This window comes from Amphiura filiformis, chromosome 9 (genome assembly GCF_039555335.1).
Source record: "Amphiura filiformis chromosome 9, Afil_fr2py, whole genome shotgun sequence".
Taxonomy (NCBI): Eukaryota; Metazoa; Echinodermata; class Ophiuroidea; order Amphilepidida; family Amphiuridae; genus Amphiura; species Amphiura filiformis.
This window is the reverse complement of record NC_092636.1, coordinates 15,689,702-15,711,745: the sequence shown is the minus strand read 5'-3', so window position 1 is coordinate 15,711,745 and position 22,044 is coordinate 15,689,702. Positions and strand designations below refer to the sequence as shown.

General features: G+C 37.0%; 1 protein-coding gene across 3 annotated transcripts in view; it reads right to left on the bottom strand.

The window, feature by feature from the left end:
* Positions 1–8,459: 8,459 nt before the first annotated feature.
* Positions 8,460–22,044, bottom strand: part of LOC140160679 (acid-sensing ion channel 1C-like) — a 33,441-nt gene continuing 19,856 nt past the window's right edge. For 2 of the 3 annotated variants that reach the window (XM_072183964.1, XM_072183965.1), the window contains exons 4-8: positions 21,809–21,956; positions 14,138–14,194; positions 13,584–13,734; positions 12,284–12,375; positions 8,460–9,071 (exon numbers count right to left, since the gene is read on the bottom strand). In XM_072183964.1, coding sequence (XP_072040065.1) covers positions 8,902–9,071; positions 12,284–12,375; positions 13,584–13,734; positions 14,138–14,194; positions 21,809–21,956 — 618 coding nt within the window. In that variant the 3' untranslated portion in view covers positions 8,460–8,901. The remainder of the gene's footprint in view (positions 9,072–12,283; positions 12,376–13,583; positions 13,735–14,137; positions 14,195–21,808; positions 21,957–22,044) is intronic. The other variant, XM_072183966.1, reaches the window with a different exon arrangement.

The following is a 22,044-nucleotide window of genomic DNA, read 5'->3' as shown; positions in this document are numbered from 1 at the left end:
GCCTCAGCTCCGTCCGTGAATGACGTAGTTAAAAGTGATGAATCCCATGCCCCTCGGTTAAAACGAGAAGACCATGTTGTTTTTTAAAGATTTGATATTAAAATAGTTTAAATCAAAACCCTAAATTCAAATAGTAATCACAGGCCCTTTCATGCCTTCGGGATTAAAGAAATATACTGTGATTTTTCCGTTCCTTTTTTTTCACATGCATTTGAAATATCAACACATTCAACAGTAGGCCTAGGCCTACTTGCGAGTTGTATCGCCTTTTATTTTATTTTACTCACTCTGTTATTTCCAGTTAGGTGTTAAAGGCTTAATGTACGATTTCTTCAAATTTTAAATTTGTCATTATATATTTAAAATGCTGAAATAATACCAGTAATAGGCCCTAATTATCGGGAATGGTTTCTGTCCATTTTGAACTGAAATAACGAGGTAAACACTGCTTGTTATTTTGGCCGTTTAACACGCAGTTCTATAGGAGGACATAAAGTCATAATTCTTGACTTTATGTCGAACTTTGCTCGGTTTACCTACAAACACAACAAATTTGGCTGATTCCATTTAGATGCAAGTTGTAACATGTGTATACATTACAAATATGCCATAAAATCAGGTTTGAAAAAAATTAACCAAATTCATATTATAAGATCCTATATTATGACTTTAATAAATCAAAGTTCAGTTCCAAATTAACGGTGTGTAGAATTGATGTTCTTTTAGCTTTTTTAATGGTATCACGGTTAGGCCTATCGACAAATGTGACAATATTAAATAAATAAAAATTCCCTTTAAAAGGGAAAGCCAGCCTCAATGTAGAAGAGGTCTTGTAATTAGTTTTGGTCAATGTGAAAGGCATTTTTAGGATCACGCTTACATTTACATGACAGTCCACCAAACCATCAACGATGAGAACATGCACACTGAAACAGCAGAAAACATTAATTCCTAATCTCATGTCAACTCTTTTAATTCATTACATGTACTCCAAATTGTTCTGGTCTGTTTGTTTTGTTGTTGTTGTTGTTGTTGTTGTTGTTGGTGGTGGGTTTTTTTTGTCTTTTCAGCTTTTTACCCACGATATGTCAATTTCCAATTTTGTAATACCAGAACTTACGAACTCAATATCTTCGCTTAGGAATGTCCGATTTCACTGCTTTCGATATATAGGCCTACACTGCCGGTTTGAGTTAACTTACATGTACATTTTATTTTAAAATAACTTAATTAATTCGCAATGTATAGTTTAAGCCTACTATATATTATAATAGATAGTGGCCAGCACATTTATAAAGGACTGGTTACTCACTACAATCTTCACTCTTAAACTGTGTTTTTCTGAATGTGCTGATCATGTTCATTGCTAGTCGGAAACTCCTGCGAAGCTATGGACATGGCATCTTACATACTCCATGTAATTTTGTAATTTTATGAATCAAATGTTATGTGTCATTTTATTTATAATAAAGAAGTTATTAAATTAATAAAGTAAGACAATTTATTTATCTATAAGTGCATGTCAAATGGGGTACATTGTTCAATACTATAGGCCTACATGCATAAATTATGCCCATATTATAGCTAGGCCCTAAAAACTTTATTTTGCATCGGATTTTTCCTGTTGAAAAGACAAAACTGATGTTTATGATAGCAACCATTTCATCAATAACATTTTGAGTCATTTTATCCATAAACGACACAGGATATGATAGATAACTACTTTCACATCAATATGGTCCATATGATCACAGATTGTTGAGAATCTGTGATATGATCCGGGGATATGATGAAGATTTTGATTCTATAGATCTGTTATCAACATGATATCACGCTGTTCAGTGGTCAAGGAGTAAGGACCCCCGGTCAAGGACACTGATATGACATCATAGGTGATGTCAGATTTTCTTCTGCTGACCGTATGATGCTATATATTAACTATTATTGTTACATTTAGGCCTATACCTAGAACTTTTAAAGTCATAATTAGTTCAAACATAACTTTGGTAATACTCACTCGTTTTCGTTCGTTGAAACGGCAAAACATACTTACTTTTCCTTACAAATCGAATTAAAATATTTTAAAAAAATTCAACCACAAAAGTTTTAAACAAAAGTCATTCCAATACCAATAAAAAATAATCTCTTGAGCATACAAACACCATCCCAGAAATAGGTACCAGCCCGATGGGCTGGCGAAAAAGAAAACAAACCTAGAATCATACAAATGACTTGTTGTTAACACTGATTAGGCCTACATTATCTCTGCACTGATATAGCAACAAAAAACTTTCATTTAATTCATACCAGCCCGATTTACACTAGTCATGGAAATAGTAGATTTCCATGCACTGGTAAGCGAGCTCAAAAGTTTGTATTGCTTTGATTGCATTATCAAAATCAATCGATTGGGATACCAAGTACTTGAGATGACTTGAGAGTCCCAGTTATGTAATAGATGCGGTTGAATGATGGCCCGAATGATGGGCGGTGCTATTTTCCATATTTGGATTCATGACGTAACTTATCGACTGGGTTGGTTTTGGTCACTGTTTATTATAATGAGGGTGCACTCACAGAGCATACCTTGAGAGGACACTTGGCTCATTTGCATGGCAGTCGGACTCTCCATTGTATTTGTTCATTTGTGTATGGAGAGCAATGGCGACCCTTCATTGTATTTGTTCATTTGTGTATGGAGAGCCATTCTTGGAGCCCATGGGACTCAGGCTAGGTCCTCAGGTAGAGTCAGACGCTGTATATACTAGAAACGCATATTCTTAATTCCGCGTTTATTAATAAGAGTGTCATCCCCCTGGTGCACTGCTGGGGGTAGCGAACGGATGTGTAAGGACCAACGCCTGACGGCGTTGATTATAGTACTAAATATTGCGTTGGTCCTGTATGGACTACTCCACAGCGACGTCTGAATCTTCTTTTTGCATGATTGTGATGCCCAGTGGTGTACTAAAATACCACGTAAAAGATTAAGCATGAAGTGCTTTAATTACAGTAAAATTTAAGTTTAAAAACCGGAGAAACCTAATACGGTACCTCCTTGAATAGCTTTGAATTTAAGGTGATTTTAGGTGAGTGACCATTGAAATTTCTTCCGACTGTGGCTGAATTTTAACAATGCACTACAGTTGCTTTAAATGGTGATGAAGTTATCTCTTATTTGAAATAAGAGCCGCTATCTCTAAGGTTCGCTATCTCTAAGACTCGCTATCTCTAAGGTTCGCTATTACTAATTTTAAATCAGGCCCGTTATCTCTAATTTTAAATAAGTCTCACTATCTCTAATTTAAAATAAGGCCCACTATCTCTAATTTAAAAAAAGGTTCGCCCGAGGATCGTACCGTATTACAACCGTGGGAGTAACATGCATGGGCGCTATAGTAAATTCAATTTTCTATGCTTTACCTCACTTGTTCGGCTCAAAATTAAAGGGACATATCTGACAGTAAAAGCTAACATAGTGATAGCGGGCCTTAATCAAACTTAGTGATAGCGAGCCTTATTTAAAATGAGTGATATCGAACCTTAGAACTAGCAAACCTTATTCTGAATTAATGATAGTCGAACCTTAGAAGTAGCGGACTCTTTTTTAAGTTTAGCGAACCCTTTTCTCTATTATAGTGGGATTCTCATCTCCATTGACTTTACACATTTATAGTGATAGCGAACCTTAGAGATGGCGAATCTTAGAGATAGCGGTCCTTAGAGATAGCGGGATGTTGCGTTTGGTCAAAGGTGATAAGATATACATGTACATTAATCACTGGAATTATGAGTCCATTCAGTGGAAGCAACTGGATCTCCCACCCCTAAGAAGATCATCACTCGGTCACCATAGTGGAAAGGTGTTTTCTGAAATTCAGGAAGAGTCTTGATGACAGATCATTTGCCATACAAAAGTACAACCATATGCATATATCATACAATTTTGATACAATAGCTGACGGTATGCCATCAAGACAGTGAAGAAGGTTGGTGGTTCGAATGGGACTGTTCTCGGATTGTGTCCTGTACCTTGCCATTCACGACAGAGGAATCATTTAAGTTAATTAACCATATTGTGGTCCAGACATGGCCTCCAGTTAGCGAAACCTAAGCTCATAATTTTAAGTCCTAATTTCATAATATCAGGTTTGCTGGTGATCAATGCTGGTGAGCCGTCACTGTGGCTCATGGAGCAATCGAAAGACTTCTATTTTGTTGACAGAGAAAGTTTCAAGGGAAATTGCGACGGATACATTAAGATATGCAGCAACCATGTCAAGAGTGAGATAGAAAGAATTTAGCTAGTCCTCCGCTTTCAAGTACCTTGTTCTACGAACTTATTGACCGCCCCTCGTATTTCTTGCAATAATTTTACAAGACCGAAATGAAAATCACGGATTTTACTATAGAAACCTTTGGTATGCCTCAAAAAAAAACCTGGTAAGGTGCTGGGTGAAATGAACACAAAGGATGCATCTACAATTAGCTTGAGTTATTTGGTTGAACATTATACTGATTGTTTTAAATAAAATGTAAAAACACATACTTAAGGTAAAGTTTAGTCTAGTGGTTTATTTAGATCTCGAATATGTAGTTTCTTAATATTTATTTTAGAGAGTTCTAAAAACTATTTCTCTTCATCACATAGTATTTTTCCTGCTATGTTTGTGACGGCTGCCATACTTCACCAGTTCGTTTTTTGATTTCGTCACTATGATGTTCTGCGCCAGTCCACTACTCCTTGAATTACCTGCTCGCTGTTCAGATGAGCAAGTTCTATGAATAACCTGCTTTTCAATGCTGTTCTTAAAGCAATAATGTGTGATTTGCATAGATTCTTATTTAAATGTTTGTTTTCACTGATCACATTATCCCCTTTTAATTTCGATCCAAACAAATCCACGGTACATGTTAGCAAGTACTCGACCGTTGAACTCTGAATAAAACCGGGTCTCCCCGGTTTTAATAGAAAAAGTTAAATTTTACTGTTATTAAAGCACTTCAGGCTTAGTCTTTTACGTGGTATTTTAGTATACCACTGGGCATTATAATTATGCAAAAAGTAGAAATCCGAGTAAAATTGAGGGCGTCGCTGTAAAGCAAATCACGCATTATGGCTTTAAGCATACCGGGCAAAAATAGCTGATCAGCTACATACACTTTAAGTAGGGATGACCATCATAATTTCATGTTGCCCCTTTTGCTACAAATTATTATTTTCTGGAAAGAACTCATCAACAGAAGTATTTTGGTGGTTAAATGGTCAAAATCGGTCAAAAACTTTTCGAATTATGAATTTTCAAAGTTTCCCATTCTGACCGGTCATTGGAACGAAATAAATTGACAAAGTCTAAATATAGCAATGTGAGCAAAATTGGTATAAGCATATATTTACCTTTTATATTTCTTTATTTTAATATATATGCAAACATGAAACAAGCATATTGTGAAAGTATCAAAGGGTTTCTTATGAAATGGCACTTTACTAGTCAATAGCATTAAGTATTTCTTCAAACCGAGGCACTGAAATCATGCTTTTAGAAAACATTTGCCAAAAATCATCCATAATGGCCAAAGTGGCACAAAATCAAAAGTCCAGGTGAACTTTTTTTCCACAACAATATACACTACACATAAGAAAAATACTAATGTACTACAAGGGATTTTCAACATAGGAATCCAAACAATCAAGTACCAACATGCACAGCTTTATCCTGATATCACTTCTGGGGTTTTAACAAAATGTTTAACCTCTATTGTGATTGGCAGCAGCATAAGGTATCTCTTTGATAGCTGATAATGCCCAGCCATTCAGCAAGTGGCTAATAACAGACCTTGATAGGCTTGAATGAATACTGTCAGGTGCTACAAAACCATCACATCCAGGGCCTGGTCACGCCATATGCTACAGAGAGCACAGTACTTTAACAATGGAGTGAAAGACTCATTATTGATTAGGCGCGTATTTTAAAAGTACAGCTCCTGTGCGTGTATAGCAGCAAGTCAGTGCAGATGGTATAAATATAAGAAAATGTTTAGGGTTAAGATCAGGTGAATAATACAACAAATGAGCATGAAACTTCACATTTATGTTCAGAAAGGTGTCTATTTAACATGATTCGAAAGGTGTTTGGAAATTCCAAAGGGAAGCTGGTGATTTAATTTTTAACTCGAGATCTACTTGTCCGGTTTTTTTTTCCTTTTTACAGAGGGTATGATAGAGGTAATAACAACAACTCTGCCAAATTACAGCTCAGTAGGTCAAGGTGTTCACCTGATCTTTTTCATCTGAATATTTTGTGCCATTCTGAGCAGTGCTGCACTGGGCCACTGGCAATTAAGCGCACTGTGGCGATTGACCAATTTTGACTCACACTTACAGAAAAACCAAATAAGTTATGATGCTGTAATTTGCAGGATAGTTACAAAACATAATTGGCATTAACATCTCCAATTTTACAGAAAAATTATGAAAAATAAAAGAATGAGCTCAATTTAGAAATGGCTGTGCAAGCAGTGCACAGTTGAGCTCCCTGCATGTCTATGGGAGTGTTCTAATCAAGTTGATGGTTCATTGGTCATCCCTACTTTAAGTACATGTCATTAGATTTACAAAGTTTACGTCGAGGACTGTTGAATATCAAAATATAAAAAAATATAAATTTTTAATAATTTGCCATAAAATTTGTATTATTTGAAGCATTATTCCTCGTATTCAGAATGCAATTTGGTGTGTCTGGTCCAACAAAAATATTGTGCAATTTAGTGCAAACGTTGCTATCTGATTCCTTAACAGTAACCTTCCAGATTTTTGGTCCCACACATTATGTGAGGCTTGTGTTATCATCCAAATGGTTGTCTGCTTGTTTGTTTGTTTGTTTTTGTTTAGCTGGCTGGCTGTCCGAGCGGAAGCAAATTCATTAATCCACTGTGTAGCTCCAACACGCAATAACCGATCAACTTCAAACTTGGTATGGTGAAAGGATATGGTGGCCTGATGTGCTGTATAGTTTTGTGTCATGTTATTTGCATATTTATGAATATTAATGAGCTGATTTGCATATCTTTTATATATTTTCATTCATCCATTTTGCAGTTAAAGGCCAATTCAGTGATTTCCTCATCTGGATGATCGTAAAAATCATCAAAATGCAGATTTTGGTACCTTTGTCATTGTCATAGATGTGCTAACATAGCCTGCTAGTGGTTCAGCCGAAAGCTGTGTATTTAAGAAAAAATAAGGCATTTACGTGAATGTATTTGAATGGGGCTTCAACTTCGTCAATACTGCTGGGGTTTTTTGTTTTTGCCAAATTTTTCATTTCAAAAATACCAAATGACAATTTGAATGACTTATCCTTCACTTTTAAGCAATTTATAAATAATTTTAATTTTTTTACACTTGCGCTGGGATCACTGAATGGGTCTTTAAATCGCAAAGATCGATCAACTTCACACTTGGTATGGAGATTGGATATGGTGGCCTGATGTGCTGTATAGTTTTGTGTCATCTAATTTGTATATTTATTTGCATATTATTTGTATTTACAAACCTTTGTTATTTACACACCTTTGTGTGGAGGCCATTTTAATTACGAACCGCGTAATTCTAGTTTAAACTCAGTCATAACATTATACTGACAAATATGTACTGTCTATGGAACAATTACATCTGTCATCGAGTAATTATTAAATTTCGTCCATTACATACTAAAACTCTATAAAAGAATTGTTCACACAGCACAGGACTACGCTAATTTTGACATTTCATAATTCTTGTTTCTAATTTACCCACAAATAACTCGGCGAGTCTATAATTGAAGACCGAATTAAAAAGACTAGTTTGCGTCTGAGCTGACGCACAGGGCAAAGGCGCGACGTGATTGGTTGCTGACCTGCGCAGTACGGCATTTTTTTTGGTCTGGTTGACAGGACATCATACGCAAATTAGACTTTTTAATTCGGTCGTCAATTATAAGAAACAACGCAAGTGCATATTAGTATACCCACGACTTATGACGAGCGAGTCAAAGGGACAACACAAGCACAAATCGCACGTGCAAAGGTTCATAACATTTTAATATATTGCGCGTTATGAGCGTCATTGGCGAGGTGTTAATATAAAAGCTATCAAACGGCATAAATAGTAAAAATAGCGATCAACCAAAATAAAATTTACTTTATAGCGCTGATCATTAATAATATGCTATGGTCTCGCCCTATTAAGATGGAAAAGGTCGTTGAACCTTTACATAGGGGTCAAGTTCAAAATTGCTCGAGCTCGATTAAAAACAATCCTTATGTGTTCCACTAGTTATAAGAATACAGAAAAAAGTATAGTTTGATCTATCTACGGATGTACAGTTATGGAGTTATGTGTAAAAAGGTAACATTGTGACTTTTGCTGTGGAAAATGAAAAAATTGCTCTGATTTTCTTGAAAATAGTCTCTGTCTTTCTATGTTAAATCAGAAAAAGACTAGTCTCCGCTCCGCTAAGTAGGATGTTTTGTTACATTGGTAACGCATCAAAATATGACTATATACGCCTAGCCATGAGTTCTATTCAGGCCATTTGACCTTGATAATTAATTGATTTGTTACCTGTACTGGATAAGCAAGCACCCTAGATAGTTAAAACTATTCTATTCCTGGTTTCTTGCAACACGACAAATAATTTAAGATCATTTTCGTCAAATTCAAAGCAAATAACTTGGTGCAGGCGGTGAATGTTTCTTTTAAGACAGAAACGAACCCTATAGCCCTAACCCCTAACCCTAACCACTAACCGCTGACCCTAATTAGCACATCGTGATGTTTTGTCTTAAAATGATGTGCAAGCTTCATCATTCGTACTATGTGCACTTGTATATTTTACATGAGTGGTCTTTGCTCCTGTATCAGCAAAGTTCCATCGATGAATTGGTAGCATTTCTTTGAGTTTGGGGTCGCGTCTTATCTTGCTTCCGTTGTATAGTTTCTATCAATTTCACGATGGCAAAATCAACGAATTCAGCTAGAGTTAAAACACTTGCACCGATGAGAAGACCCATATAGCCGCCTATATCACCTGAAATGATAAGATATGTTGTTTTGTCAATATGTGTCACATAATGTGATGCGATTAAGCAAAATCAGTTGGAACTCGGGAATATTGATTTTGAGATACAGCCAAACAAAGCAAATATTTCCTCTTGTTTTGGAAATTGCTCATATCTTTGGAACTGGTTGTTCAATTTCAATGGGGTTTTCTGCAAAATCCAGCTTTATAAACGTTTTTTACTACCCTATAAGAAACCGAAAATTTAATATTTCCGAGTTCCTACTGATTTTGCTTGATCGCATCACATATTATGAGCCTCATGGCTCACTCAAGCGTGAATTGGATGAAATTTATAAATGTGTCCCTTTATTACAAACACATAGGTTATGCATTATTTATAGCGACTGTATATTTGATAACGTAACAGCATTGGCATAAGTAGCCTGTGGACACTACCTAAAGTCACCCATTCACTACTAAAGTGCAAATATTAAGCACTTTAGACAGCGGTGGCCGAACGTTTGTAAAAGGGTTCTTTAACTAACTACTACATGTAATTATTCAAAATGCCTTCGAAATCTCATGTTTATTCGACCAGTGTAGTACCATATACAGTGTATATTATACACATGCCCTTGTTTGAATAAGAAATGTGTAATTCAACTCTTTTAAATTGGCCGATTGAAATATGTCAATCTTTTAACGATTGATGATAGGAATCAACCTAAATAGATTGAAAAAATAGATTAAATGTTTTTAAATATTTAGGGGGATGGTCCATACAATCACCCCCCCCCCAATGTTGAGGCCTGTATGTGGGTTTCTGACAAATTAACCTAATAGTTGGCCATTTTAGTCCCAAGAGTGCAATTTTTTCCATTTTTGCACCACATTTCAACAGTTTAGCTTCAAAATTACAAAATTTTCCACGCGGCGCATTTGTATCACGAATTTATTATGTCGCCAAAATATATACTTCAAGGTTTTTTTTTTAACCACTTCCTCAATGTCAAAAAGAAATCTATGCCACAGAGGAAAACGGTCGTAAATGGTCGTATACAAATAGGTCAAAACTGATGAGTTTTCAAGGGGCTAACCCCCTTAACACCTTTTGGTATTTGGCTTTGATGGGGCGGCAGGGAGAGGTTTTGCCTAGGGCGGCAAAATCCCCGAGGAACGGCCCTGAGTCACTCAAGTATTACTCCTAATGTACTGCCAAATGACATGTGTTGCATATGTTTGGAATGAGATTTTCAACTGTTTTAGAGTGAACATTTTCAATCTTTTCAAATTTAATTTGGGACGGCAAAAGATTGAAAAACAATGAAAATCAATCCTTTCTACTGAAAATTCAATTGAAAAAGATTTGCTCCTAACTTCAATCGCTAAAAGATTGAGAATCACCTCTTTTGATTGAAAAAAGTTTGAAAAATTCAAATCACACGAGTGAACGATTTGCCCGTAATTCGGGACGGCGAGATTGAAAATACAATCTTTTTAATTGAATATTTAATCGGGCAATTTAAGAGAGTTAATAATTCAAAAGGTTCCTATAATTTTGGATAAAGTAAAAGAAATCATCTACATTGTTAATGTTCGAAAACATTGCCGTAAGTCATATTTCAGTCTGGTTTTTCAGATTTCTTATTTTTCACACATTTTAGGAACTTTTGAACACTCAGGTATACTACATAGGTCTATACTTTGATCAGCGCTTAATCTGCGGGCCTTATAACATCGCGGATTAATATCAAAATATTTTATTTTGAGAATGGTCTCAGGGTGACATCTGGCCAGAAGCATCACGAATGATTAATTCAAGTCCTATACTTTGTCTACTTTCTTTGAAACACAAAATATGGACCAGATAGATCAACTAATAGCACTCTTAACGTGGGTGTACTTTTCGGCGTAGTGGTAAAAGCCTAACATTTCTCGCCTATTAAGAGATGATCAAATTATCTGCACTTATTGTGATTTCGACAATATTATTATTTTAGTGAATACCCCCGGGTGAATACCACCTCTCACACTCCTACCAATAATCAGTTGGTCTTTGAGTCGTTGAAACCTGGTCTTCCAACTAAACTGCCGTATATGAGTTTACAAAGAATCTTAAATTGATCATATATGGCAGTTTAAGATATCTAATAGCGCTCTCTGGTGATACCTAGAGCGATTACCGCACCAAAGCTGAACTATGGGGTTCACTGTTCAGCAGTTGGTCAATGTTACATAGGTTACTCTTGCTTTCTTGAACTGCGGTGACCTTATATTGGGGTCCCACTTGGGGTGTTTAGGGGGCACACCACTAAATAATCGTCCCATTGAAATACACGTTTTTCTACCCTTTTGCCTAAAGTTGAGAAAATGTCGTATGGATTTTCTAAAAGTATAAAGTCTGAAATTTAATAAAATTTATTTTTGGGGGTCCCTTCAGTCGAACTTTTGAGCTACGGGCGCCTGAACAGCGCCCTCACGAATTTCAGCCGATAATTTCGCCTCTTTACCAGTTCTGGCCTTGATATTATTCCGACAGCCTGTCACTAATTCACAATCGATTTGAAACATTTTTGGAACAGATTTTTAATGTTGAGGTGCTACTCTATTCTTTTCATAAAAACAAGCACGATTCACTTCAATTCAGTACCCTCTAGAGGCTGATATATTTCGCCCAGGCGCTATTTTTTACCGGGACTATCATAAGGTTACACCAAATGCGGAAGGATTTAGTGTAGTGCCCCCTTTAGCCATCGTATATGGGAGTCGCCGGCCATTGCGGCCTTGAAACTGGAACCCGTATCAACAAAAACATCAAGGCTGTAGGGCCGGCGACTCCCATTCGATGACTAAACACTCCAAATTGGACCCCAATATAAGGGCCACGCATGGCAAGAAAGCAAGAGTAACCTTATATGACGTTGACCACCCGCTGAACCCATAGTTCAGCTATTGTGCGGGAACCGACCGAAATGACATTTTCATTATCGACAGCCCGTTACCCATTTCATACTTAGAGACAGCCCGTTACCCATTTTATTTTATTTATTTTTTCAATTTTCCTCATTCTTAAGGCCCTGCCCTCCATCGGGGATAATTTATAGTTCAAGCTTGTTGTATATCCATATTTCGCCTTTAGTGGTTCTTTGAAGACCTGCGGGGCAAACTAGCTCTATGTCCACATTTCGCGGTTAGTGGTTCATGTTTTACCTTGGCCACCCTCGTAATAGTGTACTTACTCAACAATGCCGTCCAGTCGTACGCAGCCACTTGCTCTATTTCTTCATAATTCAGTTCTTCGAAATAGATCACCACGTCCATGAAATTCCTTCTGGAAAGAAACGCAATAGCTCTTCAAATTATAGCAATTGAAATCGGTTTTTTGGGCATTGCTCCAATAAGAAAACATGATTGCAAGGGCGTATAAAGAGGGACAGGGCAGACGCAACATTCGAAGCTTTCTGTTTGGACTCTCTTTTACAAGCTCTTTACCTCTAATCGGAATTAATCGGGACAAAATTCTTGGTATGTTCAGTGAACAGGAGGCTGTTTACGCGCCTATATTGGCGAAATGGGTGGATTTTTATTCAGTATTGGGTAACTTTGGTATTTTTTAATCGGCAGTGGCGTAGCTAGGGGTTGTGGCACTAATTGGGCATATACACCTATCCGACTTCGCCATTACTGCGGTGTCCCCGATGTAAAACTGCGGTGTCCCGAGGTCGGGGGTTCTATCCATTATTTATTGTGTGCTATACAGAATTGTACCCGGCAATTGTACACAACAGTGATATTCAATACACAATCATGAGTATTGAATTACGAATTAAATCTCCCGCTCTGGTACATCTGTGTTGCCGTCAATAGAGGGCCAAATACAGTAAACGCTTCTCGGATTGGTGTATAGGAATGTAGTCATAACAAAAATGCTCGAATTTTTATATCACACAAGTCATTGCATAATATTAACAAAAAGCATTAAGCAATTTTTAACACAAATGGTGTAATTCAATGGTAGGATCGTCAATGTTTGAACATCTGCACAAATGTTTAGACAATGTAATAGGGCCATGTTTAATTCTTGGTTTCATTCTAGTGTCATAGTAATATTGCCTCATTGCATCTTCATATACCTGCCATTTGAATTGGCTTAAAGGGGCATTTCGTGATCCACAGCCTCATCCCCCACTTTTCTCAAAAAAAAGTTGAGATTTTTATATCACTGAAACCTCTGGCTACATAATGTTTATGTACAAAATATTTCTTGCAGATTAATTCGTTTAGCAAAGATATCGTGAAATTTGAATTTCGTTCTGGTGCACCAGAACGAAATTACAACGTATTGTTTATGGAGCAGTGTAATACACATAATCATGCATAACTCGCAAACGCAATATCGGAATGAACTGAAATTTTGGGAATATGCTTTTTTTTTGGATATGTACTGAAAAATGTCATAAAAAGAGGATGCTAGGATCACGAAATACTCCTTTAATTCATAAAATACGAGACAGACGCTCGTAAGACAAAAACATTTACCTCAAGAAATCCTCACTCCTGTTAAACACTCTCATGAGTTCTTCTGTAATGTACGGTGCTGGCCAAGTAACTTCCGAAACGCGTGGTTGATAGATTTCCCGAACACAAGGTATACGGCAGTCGCAGGGTGGGTTCTCTAAAATATATTGCTCTGTAAATGCACGATTTTGATTGTTTAAATTTTTTTAAATGACGTCATTTGCAATTAGGCAAATAATCTGAGTTACAAATTACAAGTAAAAGCAAATATTATGAGGGTGGTGGTGTTACATCTAGTAACATACATGATTTAACTCTGTATATTCATTGTCATTAATGTAATATAAGGTTTCAATGTTTCTCAATTTCATTGGCAAATTCTCTTTAATGTTAAACAAGATCAGATTCTTCTGTTTTATATTTTAAATTGACTTAATGCTCTCAACTTTCTTCCTTTGTAAACATATCTGTAACGGACATGGACGTCGAGTGATAGATAAAAGTCAAAGGTATAGGGAACCTAATAATTATATAAAACTAAACTGAACTGAACTGAACTAAACTGAACTACTTACGTTGTGCTGGCTTGACACATTCAAATATTTCTTGTGCATTGCACACTCGATATGAACCTAAAATACAATAGAAAAGAAAACATCATTTTGCATTTATAGTTATTCATTTTTTGTATACTACCGGAGTACCGGTATGTCATCAAATCTCAAATGTCGGCGTGTATAGAAGCTCCTATGTTTGGACACCAGAACTCATGCCTTTTCATATCAACACCATCCATGACCAACTTCCTTCACCTGCTAATCTGAAATTGTTGGGGGAACCAATCTTGGACTGTGTCATCTCTGCAATTACCGCAAATGAATTGTTACAGGCTTCCAGCCACTTGCTTCAGAATGGATAGTACAACTGGCGCCAGAATCAGGTCTTGCACTATATATTGACGAAGTTAACAACAACAACAAAACAACAGAGTATACTCCTGACTTCATCCCTACCATTACTTTACGAGCTTTTACGTAAAGCCGATAGCACAATACACAGGAAACCAGCTGTGCTTACACCAAAGACAGAAGTGAAAAACATCCTGAAGAAGGTTAGCGACTGGACCTTCCTGATGGATTGAGGAACACAATCCAACAGTGTTCCCTCCAGAAATAGAAGAAACTGCCAAGCGGCCTGATATTACGATCTATTCAGCCACTACCAAACATGCTATCATCATAGAATTGACAGGATCATAGTAGGAGAACCCAATGCATCAGTGGCGTAGCCAGGATTTTTGAACCGAGGGGCACAACTTGTAAATGTACCGACGGAAATATTTTTTGCCGACGGAAGTTGTGAATTGTTGACCCAATTTTTTTTTTTGCATGGTTTGAAAAACTGAAGAAAAAAAGGAAAAAAAGAAAAAAGGATAATAGGTAACTACCAAAATAAAAAAACACACAATTTTTATGTAAAATTCAATTTCATTCACAATTTTTCATCATTTTTTTGATAATTCTCCCCTTTTTTCTTTCACCCTCGGTGAATAATAGCCTTTTGTTAACCCATTTTTTTTTCACCAACACCTTCCGTCTACCGACGGCCTTACATAGACCACCGGCCCCCTGCCCCCCCCCCCCTGGCTACGCCACTGCAATGCATACGTCAGGGAAAAAATGTAAATATGAAGACGTAGGTGAAAAAAGCGGATTTTGAGCGGATCTCTGAGAACCAGCTACATCATCTGGCCCCCGGTTAACCTGATCTGCCTATGTCTGGTCCTAAGCCCAGAGACCGCGGAACAAGAGAATTGGACTGCAACAAAGTGATTTTTCTTTTTTTTTCATCTTCCAGAGAGAGAACTACATCAGAAGTGCTCATCTTAAGAAGGGTGAAATATAAAGACTCCGAAAATGATTGCGCTGGTGATCTACCAATGAACTACCCCGTGATGTTGATGATCGTGATCGTGACCTTGATTAAAAAGACCGAAACAGGCAAAGACTAAATAAAACAACATTTGAGAATTTAACTGCTGACAACTAAAATAAACAATTCAACCACCTGTTTGAATATACCGTATTCCTACGAGTACGCCGTCGGTTATCACAGTACCTGCGCAGCTGATCCCCGTATGAGTGGTCGAGCTTTCGTCTGATGTGTCTCTGACTTCATGAGGATTGGGTGAAGTCAGATACCCCTCTGACGAAAGCTGGACTACTCGCACAGGGACCGGCTGCACCTCTACTGTGATAACCGACGGCGTACTGTTAGAAATACTGTATCTTATTATGAATTCCCGTATTAAAATTAATACTTATCTTTTCACTATTCAACAAAAATCATCAGTGGAGAGGAACTTCTCACCTCTAACTAAAATTTACTTGTTTTTGTAAGTATTACAATAATGGTAATACCATACATTTATAGCTGTTCAGCCATATGCATAATGAACGCCTGTGGTTCAACATTTAATCATATCGTTGAACAAACACATATTTACTAGATGGTGACTTCATTCACGGTTTCTTAGAAATTTATTACGAAGAACGCCCGAATAGAGGTTATAATATCTAAGACTAGAGCCTTATATTATAATATTATGGTATTTTGAAAGGCATTATCAAACAATTATTCTGTTCAAATATTTATGGTGTGGTGCATGTTAATCTGCATGTGGCGCCAGTAAAGATAATGACACATCCCCGTGGTTCAAGATATTTAGCTTTACGTGTATTTAGAAGCATAATGCATATTTGTTTTATTGCTTTCGTCATAATTAATACATTTAGAGCATAACTATGAAAATTCGTTGATTCGGTAGACTTTTTAAAAGCCGTATTTTTATCCAAATTTCTCGCCTGCAAGCATTTTGTATGAAAATAAATATGGCTCGTTTGGCATTATGGCTGTACTGAAGAATATTTGAGATCTAAAAGTCTTACTATGATTTTCAGAACAAGTTATGACAGCCAATGACAGCCAATTGGCTGTGCACGTGTGCATAAGTAACTACAAGTTAATTGCCGCGCGCGGACCTCCATTTACACTCAATGGTGTGGTTGCAGCTCAAATGTCATATATTGGTAAATCTGATTTTTGCTCTGGTTGGTTAAGTAAATATCAGATAAAGATGTCAATATATCTAATTGCGTAAAAATCACGCTCTTTGGTTTAATTAGGGAAACTGGATATATTTCTGCTAATAAATCGAAGTCAAATTACAGTTTTGAGGTCAAGTTTATAACGCAATAATATTTCTAGATAAACATGGTGTGTTGGGCGCGGCGTTGGTCCAGCAACTTCTATCCACATAACCTTCTATTCAAGATAATGAGCAGCCGAATATTTAGTAAATCATTTGTGTATGTTGCAAGCAGTTTTATTTTTGTAATGAACATAAAAGACTGAGAGTACGTGTTTTTGTTCACTATGATCATTCTTGTTTTGCCGACTTTTTTGGATTATGTATACTCAATTCTGATCCAGTTTAACTGCAAAACACTGAGCGTGTAAAGAAAAAACGGAAAGCGAACTATTAGAATTTTTCAATTTTTTGAATCGATTACTCATACCGTAATTGTTCGCCTAATGGCGCTATGGGATCCCTTGTCATAACTTGAATTTCGGACAAAAACTAAAGGTGCCCTCCCATAAAATCCCACCAGCAAATAAAGGCACATACCCTTAATTCTTGTTGGGATTTTTAGATGAGGGGGCTCTCTATTTGTACATGAAATTTACTACAAGGCAAAAGAGCCCATGTGCGCCATTAGGAGAACGTTTAATATCAGCATGAAAGGAAATTAAACATCCAAACATCCATAATTTATAAAAACACAAAGCACATTAATAAAAATAACCGAATTAATATATTTATTTTAAACCAACTTTCATCGCTGACTAGTGTTGAATATAAGATTTTTGCGAAAACTTAAGCAAACCGCCTAAAATGGTTTTTGAACCCGCTTATTATTCAAATCAACACGATCAATGTGATTTTTGTTACGAAGCAGGCGAAAAATTGTATTTGGCGATAGAAACAAATTAGTTCCATCTTTGGCCGATCGATGCTTTGCCGATCGTTATTATTTGTGAAATCAATTAATTGTCTATTGTTAACAAATGAATCTTAGTATGTACCGTATTGATATTGACCAATATAAATTTAGCATTAATTATCATTAATTAGTTGTTAGTTCATTAATAACAAGTATCGAAGCAGCATCGACGGTCTATCCAAAGATAGAACAAATTTGGTTCTAGTGCCTTAATATTCACTAAATTATGGCTATTATTAAATTCATTGAAATCATGGCAACTGTTTAAAATATTCATTCTAATAGGGCAATCCTTCTCCTTGATAACGATAATGAGAAAACCTTCGCGCGATAAATTCGCTCAAGTTGGATTTTTTTAATTAATTGGAAATTTAAACTTATGATCTCAACACAAAATTAAGACGTACCTCAAATTTTCGGTCACAACTTTGACCTTCATTTGGGATCAGTGACCTTTTGGACACTTGACCTCAAAACCCGGTCGTACACTCTGGGTAACTTGTATCGGCCCCCGTCGCGGTTGAAAGATGGTTGGTTGACTCTGATGTAAATTGCAGTGTTGTAGTCCTCGAGTACTGTCCTCGGCCTCGAGGACTCCTCGAGGACAGGTTTTGAAGTCCTTGGTCCTCGGACATGTAGTCCTTGGCCTCGGATGTGTAGTCCTTGGCCTTGGCCTTGGCCTCGAACCTCAAAGTCCTTGGTCCTCGACAACAAGGACCGGACAAGGACAGGCAAAATCATCAAAAATGCAGGCAAATGTTTAAAGAGTGGAAGAGTACAATCTCATGATCTGCTGGTTAGTTATAAATTAGAACTATTTAGAGAAACATGACAAGGATAGCTTTTTATTGGCCTGGCCTGATTGAAATTCAAAACAGTTTGTCAATATTTTGGTGCACTCTTAACTATCATCTTTGCTCTTTGCAAAACATGCACATGGAGGCCAAATATGTTGTTTTATATAAAAATTCCACTCAGCTAATATGATTCCTAAAATAGGAATATCGAATAGACACAAGAGGTTCTTTAGATATTTAAAGAAACTCATTGGACGCTACTGTAGGGCATGTTTCGATTACCGGGTAGGCCTAACTGTGATCAAATGAATTTCATCTATTTTGGATTAATCTCATCAGCTCACAGAATTAAATGCGGATCAAACACATAAGTGTGTTATATTATAATCTTCAATACTTGTCTAGATAAGGGAACAACCCAAAAGTCCTATTAACGAAAGTCCTTCCATAGAGGGGGGGGGGTCAAAAAGTCAGATTATGTTTGTATAAAAAGTCGTTAAAACATCGGTCAAAGTTGATCTTTAAGGATTTAATATAAAATTTCAGTATTTTCTGAAGTAGGCCTACAATATTGAAATTTTACAGTGGTTGCTTCAAAATGATTTAAAATCAATATAGTGTAGAGCACTCGCAACCTGTAATTTGTAAGTTAATTTTGTCATTGTTTGTAAGCAGCTGATTCTTTTTTATTTGAAAATCAAGCAAGTCCTAATTATTATTTTTTTTTTTGGTACGAAGAAAATATCCTAGCATTGTCGCATCCCCATCCACCATAGCGATGGCACTGTATCCTATGCATACAGGTTGAGTTTTTGATAATTGACACTTGCGTTAGAGGAGAGGGTGGAGGTGGTTAGCATTCTAGCGATTCGAAAGGACTTCCGTTTATAGGACTTCATCAAACTTTTGGGTTGTTCTCTAAGACTAAGAAACAAATTGATATAATGAACAAGTTGGGTTTTGTTGGTTGAAACTAGGATAAAGAGTTCATTTTAGGCATGTTTATTTCATAAAGTTCTATAGATATGCTTACTGTGCAGCGTTATTTAAAGTGCATATGGCCACGCGTTTTGAACTCGCCACCCAAAAATGGTGGTTTTGTTACGCTTTTCCAAATCGAGACTCGTTCAAATTGTTATATCTCTGCTTAAACAAAAGGTATTGTAGTGTGTTTGGTGTCATTTTGTAGCTAAATGAGTGACCTAACAAACCTCCAAAGGAGAATTGTTTATCAGCTAAGATAGTGGAGTTATAATTTTTTGAGTTCAGAATGGCCGAGGTGGTTGTTGTGGCGGTGGCGGTTGTGGCGGTGGCGGTATGTACAAAGTCTATGAGAAATATAGATTTCGTGTGTGCACGTTGAATCAACTGATCATATCTTTGCATCCATATGGGCTACAGGCATGGTTAAGAGCTCTTGTGAAAGGTTATTAATTATGCTAATTGTTTTTAATCATTTTGAACTCTTTATGATTGGTTTAGTCTATAAAATACAAACTTTTATGTACAAAACTACCCGTTTTCATATTAAACACTGTAGTAAGCAATGCGGATGTCTTCAAAATCTAAAAGTTCCTGTAAATATTTAATTACTTATCCTATCATAGTCAAAGTATACATTTTCTGAGAGGAAATTTGATGAGGAATCTAAATATGGACTTACTTTTTTCTGTATGGGTTAGGGTAAAATGTTTCAGTTCAAAATATGTTGAATTGTAAAAAATTTGAACATATTTTGGGACACCCTGTATTCTGAGATTACCAAACAGCTGTGATTTTTTTTTTTTTTTTTTCATTAGGACCCCCCTAACCTCTAACCAAATCAATGTTGTTTACTTTCAGTTTATAACTACAAGTTAGTAATAAGCAATGCATTAAGTGACCCATTTTTTATTTGGGATTTTTTTATTCCACCCTGTATAACTTCAAGGTCACCCTGTACAATGAGTTGAAATGTGTATATTTGAATTGCTTATGCCTTCAGCTTTTCAAAAATGTATACTTTTGCTAGTTTAGGGTTGATAATTGTGTAGATATTCTAATTTGAAACTTGATTGGTGTAAAAATTCATAATATTTGTGATGTAACGCTAAGGGTGGCGAGTTCAAAACACACGGCCATATAGACCACTTGACATGTGACGTCATTGCCCGGCAGTATGCGCACGCATTATGGCACTTTCCATTGTAGTCTCGGTCCCAGCCGATTTGTGCTCCTTCGTCACTAAACAAACCGTCTAGCGACAACCTCATAGTACGTCTTTTCTGATTGGCTGAACATCAACGCCAGTATTTTGCTGTCAATCAACGCTGGGCTTCAGCGCATGCAGCTCCTGATGGACAGCTATGCGGTTACATAAATCCACACAATGTACGTGAGTACGCGCTGCAAGTCGCGTATATGAAAGGCGATATCCGACGATCGGCGCCTCAGTGGCTGCTAAAGCTAGCGTACATTTTTCGTTTGCGGTATCTACAAAGAGTGGAGGGCCTGTGATGTTTAGTGTCACTTACACAAGTCACATCCTATAGCCAATTGAAAACAGTTTTATTTGTAAATTCATTAACCAATCGGCGATTGTCATTTCACGGGTTGTCGCCAGACGGTTTGTTTAGTGACGGAGGAACACAAACCGGCTTGTCCTGCAGTGTGCGTGCGCATCGTAGTTTGCTCAGGGCATGTGTATTTTAAATCTCCCACCACATTTCAGATAGCACAAAAAGCCATTAAACAGTGAAGCGGTTCGTTCGAGCATATCGAAAGACCAATCCCTCGCCTTTGTTAATAAACATTCATGTCAAGTGGTCTATAAAATTGCCTTATGTTGACGACAATATGACACCCCCCCTTGATTGGGCGTGGTTTAGTATGGTTCATTATTATGAAAGTCCTTGGTCCTTGGCCTTGGCCTCGGAGACAAAAGTCCTTGGCCTCGGAGAGTTGTCCTTGGCCTCGGACACCATGTCCTTGGCCTTGGCCTTGGCCTCGGACACCAAGTCCTTGGCCTTGGCCTTGGCCTCGGACATGAGGTCCTCGACTACAACACTGGTAAATTGACGACCGGGTTTTGGGGTCAAGTGTCCAAAAGGTCACTGATCCCAAACTTGGTTTGCCAGTCTCCAGATGAAGGTCAAAGTTGTGACCGAAAATTTGAGGTACGTCTTAATTTTGTGTTGAGATCATAAGTTTAAATTTCCAATTATGAAGTCTACCAACACAGATGAACTTTCATGCTAAGTTGGATTTTGTTCAACTCGAGCGAATATTGTGTTTTGGGTGTGTGTGTATGTGTGTGTGTTGTTGTTGTTGTTGGGTGTTTTTTTTTGGGGGGGGCTTGTGTTTTTGTTTTAGTGTAAACAGGTAGAAAGAAAGGATTGTGACTTACCGATCATGTTATAGTATTTACATCCACAACTTCGGTTTAGATATTCAACGGCACATAAAGATTCGCATGTTTCCACTGTGTACTTGTATTTATCAATCCGGCCACTGTTTTTACATTCTGTCAGGTACGGACGCGGTAAATTAATTAGCTATTTAAATGAAAATTATATCATTGCAATTACTTTAAAAAAAGCTTATTGACTTTACCAAATGAATACGGGTGTTTCGTTGACATTG